Source organism: Physeter macrocephalus, chromosome 21, assembly GCF_002837175.3.
Source record: "Physeter macrocephalus isolate SW-GA chromosome 21, ASM283717v5, whole genome shotgun sequence".
In the NCBI taxonomy this organism is placed as follows: domain Eukaryota; kingdom Metazoa; phylum Chordata; class Mammalia; order Artiodactyla; family Physeteridae; genus Physeter; species Physeter macrocephalus.
This window is the reverse complement of record NC_041234.1, coordinates 61,101,060-61,113,981: the sequence shown is the minus strand read 5'-3', so window position 1 is coordinate 61,113,981 and position 12,922 is coordinate 61,101,060. Positions and strand designations below refer to the sequence as shown.

The 12,922-nt window shown below is 35.0% G+C and overlaps 1 protein-coding gene across 4 annotated transcripts in view; it reads right to left on the bottom strand.

Moving 5' to 3' along the window:
• APOOL (apolipoprotein O like) overlaps positions 1-12,922 on the bottom strand; it is a 171,094-nt gene that overhangs the window by 62,517 nt on the left and 95,655 nt on the right. For 3 of the 4 annotated variants that reach the window (XM_055081501.1, XM_055081500.1, XM_055081499.1), the window contains exons 7-9: positions 8,939-9,052; positions 8,615-8,732; positions 8,456-8,488 (exon numbers count right to left, since the gene is read on the bottom strand). In XM_055081501.1, coding sequence (XP_054937476.1) covers positions 8,472-8,488; positions 8,615-8,732; positions 8,939-9,052 — 249 coding nt within the window. In that variant the 3' untranslated portion in view covers positions 8,456-8,471. The remainder of the gene's footprint in view (positions 1-8,455; positions 8,489-8,614; positions 8,733-8,938; positions 9,053-12,922) is intronic. The other variant, XM_024129527.3, reaches the window with a different exon arrangement.

The window sequence follows — 12,922 nt, the reverse complement described above, 5'->3', positions numbered from 1 at the left end:
TTTTTTTTAGTCTTTTGGGATCTCTGTGTTTTATAACATTTTTATTTTTTAATATATTTCTATTTTTACTTTGCTTTTGTTGTGTTCTTTCCCTTCTTTTCCTCTTTTTCTTTAATGTTTCTTTTTAAAAATATATTTCCGTTTCTACTTTTCTGTTGTCCTATTTTTCCCTTTTTATTTTATTATTATTTTTAAACATTATTTTTATCGGTTTGTTCTGTTTCCTTGCTTTATTCTTCAGTTGGCTGGCACACTGCTTTGGTTTTGTTTTTAGGTTATGTGTTTTTGTTAGTTTTAATCCTAATTGTTTGATTTCATTCTTGAGTTCTTCTATTTGTCTGGTTGTTCTCTTGCTTTTTGTTGTATTTGGCCCTGCTTTTGTTTATTTATGTGTGTGTGTTTCCTTGTTTCTGTTTGTTTGATTTTGCTTTTACCATTTCTCTGGGGTTTTGTTTGTCCCTTTTTTTTTCTTTAATATATTTTCTATTTTATTTTTTTTATATTTGTTTCTACATTGCTTTTCTGTTGTTCCGTTTTCTTTCCCCTTTCTCTTTTTCTCTTTTTATTTTTTTGTGGTACACGGGCCTCTCACTGTTGTGGCCTCTCCCATTGTGGAGCGCAGGCTCCGGAGGTGCAGGCTCAGCAGCCATGGCTCACAGGCCTAGCCTCTCTGTGGCATGTGGGATCTTCCTGGACCGTGGCACGAACCTGTGTCGCCTGCGTTGGCAGGCGGACTCTCAACCACTGCGCCACCAGGGAAGCCCTTTTTCTCTTTTTAAAATATCATTTTTGTTAGTTTGTTTTGTTACTTTGCTTCATCCTTCAGTTGGCACTCTGCTTTGGTTTTGTGTTTTTGTCAGCTTTCTTCTTAATTCTTTGATTTTGTTCTTGGGTTCTTTGGTTTGTCTGGACTCTTGCTATTTGATTTATCTGGCTCTGTTTTTGTTTCTTTTGTGTGTGTGTGTGTGTTTGTCTGTTTCCTTGTTTGTGTTTCTGCTTGTTCGATTTTACTCTTTACCATTTGTCTGGGGTTTTGTTAGTTTTTTTTTTTTTTTGAATCCCCTTTATCGCTGGAATGAGTGACTTTTGGGGTCTTGGTCCCTTGACCAGAAGTCAGGCCTGAGGCTCTGGAGTGGGAGCACTGAGTCGAGGATGCTGGACCACTATAGAATTCACAGCCCCAGGGAAGATTAATCACCTAGAGCTCTCACTGAGGCCTCTATCTGAATCTAAGACCCAGATCTACACAACTGCCAGCAGCTCCCTGTGCTGGATGCCTCACACCGAACAACAAACAAGATAGGAACACAAACCCACCCATCAGCACACAGACTACCTAAAGTCATATTAAGCTCATAGATACACCAAAACACACCAGCTGACAAGGCCCTTCTCATCAGAGGGAAAAGACCCAGCTCCACCACCAGAATGCAGGCACCAGTCCCTCCCATCAGGAAGCCTACACAAGACACTGGACCAACCCCACCACCAGTGGCAGAGAACAGAAGCAAGAGGAACTACAACCCTGAAGCCTAGTGAAAGGAGACCTCAAATACTGTAAGTTAGACAAAATGAGAAGACAGAGAAATATCTTACAGGCAAAAGAACAAGATAAAAACCCACAAGACCAAATAAATGAAGAGGAAATAGGCAAACTACCTGAAAAAGAATTCAGAGTAATGATAGTAAAGATGATCCAAAATCTTGGAAATAGAATAAAGACAAGAATGTTTAACAAGGACCTAGAAGAACTAAACAGCAAACAAACAGTGATGAACAACACAATGACTAATTAAAAATACTCTAGAAGGAATCAATAGCAGAATAACTGAGGCAGAAGAACGGATAGGTGAGTTGGAAGACAGAATGGTGGAAATAACTGCTGAGGAGCAGAATGAAGAAAAAAGAATGAAAAGAATAGAGGTCAGTCTCAGAGACCTCTGGGACAACATGAAGCACACCAACATTCGAATTATAGGCGTCCCACAAGAAGGAGAAAAAAAGAAAAGGTCTGAGAAAATATCTGAAGAGATTATAGTTGAAAACTTCCCCAACATGGGAAGGGAAATAGTCAATCAAGTCCAGGGAGTGCAGAGAGTCCCATACAGCATAAACCCAAGGAGAAACACACTGACACACATATTAATTAAACTAGCAAAAATTAAACACAAAGAAAAAATATTGAAAGCAGGAATGGAAAAGCAACAAATAACATACAATGGAATCCCCGTAAGGTTAACAGCTGATCTTTCAGCAGAAATTCTACAGGCCAGAGGGAGTGGCAGGACATATTTAAAGTGATGAAAGGGAAAAACCTACAACCAAGATTACTCTACCCAGCAAGGATCTCATTCAGATTTGACGGAGAAATCAAAAGAGAGTTCAGCACCACCAAACCAGCTTTACAACAAATGCTAAAGGAACTTCTCTAGGCTGAAAACACAAGGAAAAAACCTAGAAAAACAAACCGCAAACAATTAAGAAAATGGTAATAGGAACATACATATCAATAATTACCTTAAATGTAAATGGATTAAATGCTCCAACCAAAAGACACAGACTGGCCGAATGGATACAAAAACAAGACCCATATATATGCTGTCTACAAGAGACCCACTTCAGACTTAGGGACACATACCGACTGAAAGTGAGGGGATGGCAAAAGATACTCCATGCAAAGGGAAATCAAAAGAAAGCTGGAGTAGCAATTTTCATTATCAGACAAAACAGACTTTAAAATAAAGACTATTAGAAGAGACAAAGGATACTACATAATGATCAAGAGGTCAATCCAAAAAGAAGATATAACAATTGTAAATATCTATGCACCCAACATAGGAGCACCTCAATACATAAGGCAAATGCTAACAGCCATAAAAGGGGAAATCAACAGTAACACAATAATAGTAGGCAACTTTAACACCCGACTTACACCAATGGACAGACATCATCCAAACCAAAAATAAATAAGGAAACACAAGCTTTAAATGACACAACAGACCAGATGAACTTAATTGATATTTATAGGACATTCCATCCAAAAACAACAGAATACACTTTCTTATCAAGTGCACATGGAACATTCTCCATGATAGATTACATCTTTGGTCACAAATTAAGCCTTGGTAAATTTAAGAAAATGAAATTGTATCAAGCATCTTTTCTGACCACAACGCTATGAGACTAGATATCAATTACAGGAAAAAAACCTGTAAAAAATACAAATGGAGGGTAAACAATATCCTACTGAACAACCAAGAGATCACTGAAGAAATCAAAGAGGAAATCAAAAAATTACCTAGAAATAAATGACAATGAAAACATGACGACCCAAAACCTATGGGATGCAGCAAAAGCAGTTCTAAGAGGGAAGTTTATAACAATACAATCCTACCTCAAGAAAGAAGAAAAATCTGAAACAAACACAAAAACCCTGGCTCTTCTGTAAAATGGGGCTTAGAGCAGTAACAATGTTAATTATTTATTTTTAGTATTCAACATAATGCACACAAAGTGGTACATACAATACCCTGTGCATGGTAAGTAGGTAAGAACAATTTTTATATTTACTTTGTGATATAAGACTAAACATATTTTTTTCACAAACTTGTTTTTATTTTAAATGTTTTTCAAACTCTGATTCATTTTGAAATGATTTTTTTTAACACTTGGAAGACACACCTTTTTTCCATAGAGGAATTTAATTTCCAGTTTTATGATGAAAATGAAGAGGAAAAATTTACATAGTTATTTATTTTACACCTACCTTTTCAGAAACAGTTTCTGCTTTATAAACTGGGATAGACCTATATGTAATTTCACCATTAAGTATATTTTAAAAACAGCCATATCTTAAATAATCACTATCTATGACATTAATACAGTTCTCCACAGACAGATTTTTAACCTGGGATCCCTTTGGGGGAGGGAGGTCTGTGGATAGAATTCAGGTGATCTATGAACTTGAATGGGGGAAATTTGTCTTTATTTTCATTAACCTTTGACTGAAGATGAATTCGATAACGAATGCAGGCAACAAACCACAATACTATTGATGGTACTTTAGACTTTGTCACTAATAGAAATCACAGATAATCACACTGCAGTTGCAGATATCTTGAAATATTTACACTTACTACTACTACTTCAAAACTATAGCCTTAATCAGATATGTTGTTAGATATTGTTGATTAACACAATTAAGGAAGCTCATACATTACTATGTATTTTAGTTTATGCATTTAAAACATTCTGAGAAGGGGTCTGTAGCACACAGAAAAGGTTAAGCTTAGTGGTTCTGTCTGCTTCTTTCCCAAATGCATCTTTACTGCCACCTGGTGGAAGCCTTTGCTCAGTACAAGTGAAAAGTATACTACGAAATAGTTTAATCAATATTTTTTTATCAGACATACTATAGTAAGCATTGACAAATAATTATTTTATATAAGTCTGAATGTGTCTAATTTTCTTAACAATGTTCACCAATTGACTAAGTTCTCTAACACTTCTACTCACTACCTTAATTTATATTCTTGTCCAAAATCTGGTCAAAGGGTCTATCACCTAAATTTGAAAGGTTCCTTTGCCTTTAGAGCTCCAACTCTCAAAATCTGTTGAAAGGCTTCAAATTTTTAGTTTATCCATAGCTTATGTCAGATATTATTAACTAGAGGAATATGCATAGAGAATTCCCTGTGGAGCTTTTCCTACAATCCACCTGCTTGGAGGCCTCACCTCTGGAGATCCTGATTTATAATTCTTGTTAGAGCGAATTTTAGAAAAAACAAAAACAAAAACTCAAGAAATTGTGATGTGGATCCCTCTGGTTTAGAACCATTCAACCTAGGTCATTTGATTTCTGCCTTTTTTTTTTAAAGGGTCATCTCATGCTTTTCTGAGTAATTAAGGATTATATCTTTCCTCTTAGAAATTTCTTCATCCCTTTTGATCCAGGGCTCTCTGTCCTCCCAAAGAATTACCAATCATAAAAACTCTTCTTGAATCTCAATCCCCTAATCATTGTAATGATTTTCTTTGTACTTTATCATATTTTATATCTCTAATAAAAAACAATTTGTGCTTAGTTTTTTTTTAGTAGACTTTTTAAAAAGCTGGTGTTTTATACAAACAGGAAAGGAATAAAGATATTTAAAGTTATAAAACAGCAGTGAATTATTATCTCAAATAGCCATTAGGTGTTATCTGTTCACTGATAATTTAGTTCACGCCTTATCTCATTTATATTTTAAGCAAGTGAGGTACAAAAAAAAATAGGACAGATCACTAATAAATTGCTGAGTGAAGTTACGAATGTTAGAGATTCTATTTTTGTTTCTTTTGTATAAAATTGGGATATTCAGTATTCAGATTTTCAGTAACTGAAACACTAAAAGATATTAGTCATTGCAAAGTAGTTTCACATGTTGTTCTATTCTTTCCATTCTTTTTTCTCTCTGTACTTCAGTTTGGTTATTTTTTTATTGTCCTGTATTTGAGTTCATTATTTCTGTCCTCTTTTTGTATACAATCTGGTATTAAATCCATCCAATGAGTTCATAAGTTCATGTACTGTATTTTTCACATGTAGAATATCCACTTGATTTTTTTAATATATTTCAACTTTCTGAGAAATTCTCCATCTTTTTATCCATTTTGTTCATCACGTTTTCCATTTGACATATTAGTCATAGTTAAAGTGCTTTTCTGCTAACTTCAATATTTAGATCACCTGTGGGTCTGCTGTTAATTTTTTTCTCTTTTGTTAGTCACATCTTCCTGCCTCTTTGCATGACTGGTATTTTATTTGTATGATGGACACTGTGTAAAAAAGAACTGAAGAAGCTCCAGATGAGATCATCAGCCAGAGGGGGGACCCTTTTCCTCTTTTAGGAAGGGTGAAGTACTTATCATCTCACTCCAGTCAGGCACTGAGCTGAGCTGCAGTTATAGTAAGCGTCAGTCAACCTCTGGTTGCTCCCTCCTCCTCAGGTATGATACTCTCTAGCTTCTGATTGACAGCCTGAGTTTCTGTCTCCCTCACACTAAAAGACTGTAGGAAGTTTGGTTTTGCCCTTCAGGGTTTTGAGTTTGACTATTTAGTGTTATGACCCATAAAATAATCTGGGAAATATCAAGAGGGGAAGATAAGTCATGTATGTATGGCACACATCATCCCTCTAAAACAGAAATCAGCAAACTTTGTTTGCACAGGGCCAAAGTAAAACATTTTCAACTTTGTAAACCATAAGGTCTCCATCACAACCACTCAACTCTGCCATTTTAGGGTGAAAGCAGCCACAGACAAGACAATACACAATGAGTGTGGCTGTGTTCCAATAAGACTTTATTTATTTATGGACACTGGAATTTGAATTTCATACAATTTTAACTTGTCATGAAATATTTTTCTTCTGATTTTTTAACTATTTTAATCACATAGGAACCGTTTGTGGAATGTACAAAAATAGTCCATGAGTCAGATTTGGCACAGGGTCCATAGTTTGCCAACCTCTGAGAGGGACATTAATCTTGTGAGACTGTGAGAGATTTCATTCTGCTTTCATCAGATTTTGAAGAGGTCCATGTCACCAAATTTCCAAATTTGTGATTCCCAAAATAAGTTATTGGCATAAATGTATATGGATGATAGAGAACAACCAAACTCATATTCAGAGCCATGATATATAGTTGGACAGTACACCCAATCTATTCTGTATGGTGAGAAGTGGTGGCCATGGCTAGGTTCCCTAGCTAAGTAATGTGCTCCCAAAGTGTGCTCAATGACAAATTTGTTTATCGGCAAAATGGCTAATTACTCTAGGCCAATGATAATGATATCTTCTAACACTTACTGAGAACTTAGTATGTGCTTGACATTGTACTTTTTTGCTTTACATGCAATATCTCATTTAATCCTCACAATAAGCATGTCAGAAAAACACTATTACTGTCCTCCTTTTACAGATGGGAGACCAAGGCTTGAGGTATTAGATAACTTGCCCCAAGCAATAAAACTAGTAAATGTTGGATTTAGGATTCAGATTCAGGTTCTATTCTAAAACCTGTACTCATAATCACTACTGTTTTCTGTGTCTTGGACCTTTGGGATTGCATGTGAAATGTGGAAATAGTGAGTCTCAAGGGTCTCAAGTATAATCAACTCTGAATACTATATGATAAGGATGAATAGTACTGGGTATCTCTCTCCTCTACATGTCTCCTGAGAATGCTTTTCATATACCACATTACCCATGACAGGCAAGCAAAATGTTCCAGAATCCAGATGTGTGAAGAAAAGACATTGGCTGGGGATGGTTTGGTCCCATTGTGAAGCTGCAACATCTCCACAAAGATCTCTGGAGTTGACAGGCATTTAGAGAAATGACCAGATATATTATATAGCCTGTGGGAATATGATCAACTGGGGATTACTCAGAGAGAGTCTAAAAACTGTATAACTTGATTAGAAAGGAGACGTGACAGGAAATAGTAAAACTCAAATCAGGTTTGTTATGCAGTGACAGCTTTTATAAAGATTAAGTAAGAGAGGAGGAGGCTGAAATTAGAGACTAAACTCTGGCTTTAAATTAGATAATCTATATGCAATGGAAAGAGCTGGGACTTTGGTGTCAGTAATATCTAGACTATAAACACAACTCTATTCATAAACTATAATTTTGGGCAAGTTACTTAAGATCCCTGAGTCTCAGTCTCTTTATCATAAAACAATTATAATTACATATATACCAGAGTTTTTTTTGTTTTGCTTTTTGGGAGAGGATTGAATAACATAACATACTAACAGCTCTTTGCACCACAGTAGTTGCTCAGTAAAGGGGAGATATTTTCATTATTCCCTAATTCTCTACCTCTGAGTTGGTCCTATTTCCTTTGTAATAAGACAACTTAATGCATAGTACCATTTACTTGGTACAGATAAACAAACCTACATAAACCACTGACTGGTGAGTTTATGTGAATACACTACTGAAATGGTATTAAACACTCTGTTACTTTCTTTTTGATCACAGTAAAACCATGGTAGTATTTGCCTAGGAAGTATAATTGTCACTATTTGGTCCCACAAAGTATTAACTGCCTTATCTAATACTAGCAGAGATATTAGTATTATATAACTTGTGATATTTTTACTATTTGATGCTGAAAGTTCTCCTAGTATCTAAACTAAATAAAACTGATGGTAGAAGAGAAGACTGATAGGGGTAGATAGCACAAGAAATGGAAACCTGATATTTCTTCTATGTAGATGTGACTCATTACAGCCTGTAAACTGGTAGAATCCAGAAAGACACATTTTCCTCCACCTGATTAAAAATCTCACATCTATAAATTGATTAAATGCTTCACTCACTCAACCAGCCAGTGCTATTCTCTACTCCCATATGCCAAGAACTATGTTATGAGCTATGTGGCAATTAGAAAAAGTTCCACGTACCTGAGTACCTCATAACCTAAAAAGATACACAGACTACAGATATGAGAAAGACAAAACATTTATGAGGAAAACACATAAATAAGTTCAACCTACTAATTATAATACTATAAAATTATTTAAGAAAAGAATGAAAACAAAATTGAATTATTCCAAACAAACCTGATGTGGATTCTGATTTGGTCTTTGTTTCAGAGTTGAGTTCTGCTGACAAAGGCACTGAACGTTTCAGGTTGTGAGTTGTTTTTGCAGGTATTTCTATTTCATCAGAGCTTCCTAGCTGTTTACCAAAAAGGATTTTTCCTTCATAAGTAAATCATTTTACTAAAAGAATAAAATATCCTAAAAAATTATAGCATGCAAAGGTAGTATATTCCTTCATCTCTTTTCAATCCATCCTTGACTTCTGTCTAGGACTCTCATTACAAGCTAAAACCCACCCAAACAAAACTCAAAATCTACCTTTTTGGTCCATTTAAACTCTACCTTAGTTTTTTCTTTAGGTTCAGGAAGTGACTCTTTTTTGTTGTTTTTTGTCCACAATGATTTAACTGCTTCATAAATTTGCTGGCTTGTAGCATATGCCTTTTTCCCAGTTACCTAATTAAAACAAAAAGTGAGTCAAATAACATACACTTTTAAAAGTTAAAATAACAAATACTAAAAAATTTACATCTGGTATTTTATATGAACACCCAGGTCAGAATCAATAATAAAGATATAAATCTCTAGATCATGATAACACAAAGCCTCATTTTCTATATCTTATATGAAAAATTATTTGCCTTATGTAAAAGGCTAAAATATATATAGTTAGTACAACACCAAGAGTGAATCCTAATGTAAACTGTGGATTTGGGGTGATAGTGATGTGTCAGCGTAAGCTCATCAATTGTAAAAAATTAGGTGACTCATTAGCGCAGTAGGTAGTGCACAGCCTCATAATTGTAAAAAATGTATCCCTCTGGTGAGGATGTTGATAACGGACGAGGCTATGCATGTGTGGGTGCAGGGGGTGTACCAGAAATCTCTACTTTCTCCTTAATTTTGTTGTGAATCTAAAAGTACTCTAAAAAAATAATAAAGTCTTAAAAATGTATAGTTTGCATTCACACTGTAACGTGAATTTGAAACTATGTTTAACAGGAGTTTGGGAAAGACAGTTTGAGATAACAAACAGCTGACTGAGAAAATAAGATTTTAAGATGCTACAAAGTTAATGCTTTTGCTTAAATTTTTATGTTGCTTTCTCCAATCATAAAGAAAATTAATGTATTTCTCTAGAGAATAATACTTTTTTGGTAGAAACATGAAATAAACAATGAACTACAAACACACTAAAGCAGAGGCTAGGATGCTGACTGAATTCCTGAAGCTGCTATTATTTTCATTCATATCTCTTTTCCTTTGGAAAAAATCTCTTTCTGATTCCTCCTTTCTATTCTTTTCCCACACTTTTTTTTCTTATAGTTAAAGTAATGTTAATAGCTCTTGATTTCTCAAACTTTAAAGAGGTTTTGAGGCGCTTTCTAGTTCTACACTGTCTATAAACACAAATTTTTAAAAACTATGTTTTTCTTCCTTAAATAGAAATATTTTTATTATTTTATTTTTGCTAAGTATATATCTATACTTAAGAAAAATCAGTCAATCCACTAGTAATGAAAGTCCTCTTCCTCCTCTCAGTGTAACCTTTGTTAACAACTGTATGGATATTCTTCTTGAATTTTTACTCTTTTATGTTCATTATATATGCACACACATAGCATTTTAAAACAAACAGAATGTTGATACTTATACATCTACCAAAGGGATGATGTATACCTATATGCACTGACATGGATAGAAATCCATGAACCACTGAATTGCAAAAAAGAGAAGAGAGAATAGCTTATAAACTACAATCTCAATTATGTTTTAAATTAACATTTAAAATAAACTGCCCACACATACATTTTCTTCCTTTTTAAACACAAATGGAATCACACGATACATATTATTTTCAGGTGTGATTTTTTTAAAGGTTAACAATATGTCACAGAGATGTTTCCATATCAGTTTATATGCCAGTAGATCTGCTTCTAACAGCTGCGCAGCTAGTATTCTATATGGATACATCACAATTCGTTTAACAAATCCCCTATTGATGGGCATATGGGCATTATGATGTTTAACAAAGCCCTTGTTGATGGGCATATGGAATACTTCCCTTTTTATTCTGGCAATTATAAGCCTGCTGTAATTAGCACCCTTACACAAATAACTGGGACCATATACCGTTGTGGTATTTCCTTGGAAAAAATTCTAGATGTGAAATATCTGGATTAAAGATTATATACATTTTAATTTTGGATAATACTGCCACATTGCCTTTAGAAAGTCAGCACTATACTGTAGCAATTTACACTCCCACCAAGAGTATATATGTTTTCCAACCCCATTTACCAGCAGAAGTGTTAGGATTTTTTCAAATCTTTGTCAAATGGAAAGGCTAAAAACCAGTATCTAAATGATTATTTAAATTATCATTTATTTGACTACTGATGAAGTTAAGCATCTTTCATATATTAGGCCATTTATATTTCTTAGTTTGTGGATTGCTTGTTCATATACTTTATTTTCTTAGAGGGCATTCATCCTTTTCCTATGGATTCACAGAAGCTTTTAATATACAGAAGAATATTATTTAATCCTTTGTTAATATGTTGCAAACAGTTCTTCCAGTTTTTCATTTATCCATTAACTTCGTATATGGTATACTGTAGTCAACAGAAATGTTGACTTTGATGTAGTAAAATATATTCATTTTTTTCCTTGATAGCTTTTGGATTGTGTTTTGCTTAAGAAAGTCTTTCCTATCTCAAGATTAAATAAAAATTCCTCTTTTCTCTTCTACCATTTTATAGCATTATATTTTATCATTACATCTTTATTCCACCTGCAATTTATTTTTGCATGATATTTAGTAAAGGTCTAAGTATTTTACTGAAAAGCCAATTATTCCAACACATTACTTGAATAGTCCATCTTTTCTTTTTTCTGATTCCCAGTTTACTTTCCTTTTCTTTTTATTTTTTAACATCCTTATTGGAGTATAACTGTTTTACAATGGTGTGTTAGTTTCTGCTTTACAACAAAGTGAATCAGTTACACATATACATATGTTCCCATATCTTTTCCCTCTTGCATCTCCCTCCCTCCCACACTCCCTATCCCACCCCTCTAAGTGGTCATAAACCACCGAGATTATCTCCCTGTGCTATGCAGCTGCTTCCCACTAGCTATCTATTTTACGTTTGGTAGTGTACATACGTCCATGCCACTCTCAATTTGTCACAGCATACCCTTCCACCTCCCCATATCCTAAAGTCCATTCTCTAGTAGGTCTGTGTCTTTATTCCCATCTTACCCCTAGGTTCCTCATGACCTTTACTTTTTTTTCTTAGATTCCGTATATATGTGTTAGCATACGGTATTTGTTTTTCTCCTTCTGACTTACTTCACTCTGTATGACAAATAACTCAATTTCGTTTCTTTTTATGGCTGAGTAATATTCCATTGTATATATGTGCCACATCTTCTTTATCCATTCATCTGTTGATGGACACTTAGGTTGTTTCCATGTCCTGACTATCGTAAATAGAGCTGCAATGAACATTTTGGTACATGACTCTTTTTGAATTATGGTTTTCTCAGGGTATATGCTCAGTAGTGGGATTGCTGGGTCCTATGGTAGTTCTATTTTTAGCTTTTTAAGGAACTTCCATACTGTTCTCATTGGGGCTGTATCAATTTACATTCCCACCAACAGTGCAAGAGGGTTCCTTTTTCTACACACCCTCTCCAGCATTTATTGTTTCTAGATTTTTGATGATGGCCATTCTGACCAGTGTGAGATGATATCTCATTGCAGTTTTTTTTTTTTTTTGTGGTACGTGGGCCTCTCACCACTGAGGCCTCTCCCGCTGTGGAGCACAGGCTCTGGACGTGCAGGCCCAGCGGCTGCAGCCCATGGGCCCAGCCACTCCGCGACACGCGGGATCCCCCCAGACCGGGGCACGAAGCCGCGTTCCCTGCACCGGCAGGCGGACTCGGCAACTCTGACCGGTGTGAGATGATATCTCATTGTAGTTTTGATTTGCATTTCTCTAATGATTAATGATGTTGATCATTCTTTCATGTGTTTGTTGGCAATCTGTATATCTTCTTTGAAAAAATGTCTATTTAGGTCTTCTTCCCATTTTTGGATTGGGTGTTTTTTTTTAATTGAGCTGCATGAGTTCCTTACAAATTTTGGAGATAAATCCTTTCTCAGTTGCTTCATTTGCAACTATTTTCTCCCATTCTGAGGGTTGTCGTTTGCTCTTGTTTATGGTATCCTTTGCTGTGCAAAAGCTATTAAGTTACATTAGGTCCCATTTGTTTATTTTTGTTTTTATTTCCATTTCTCTAGGAGGTGGGTCAAAAAGG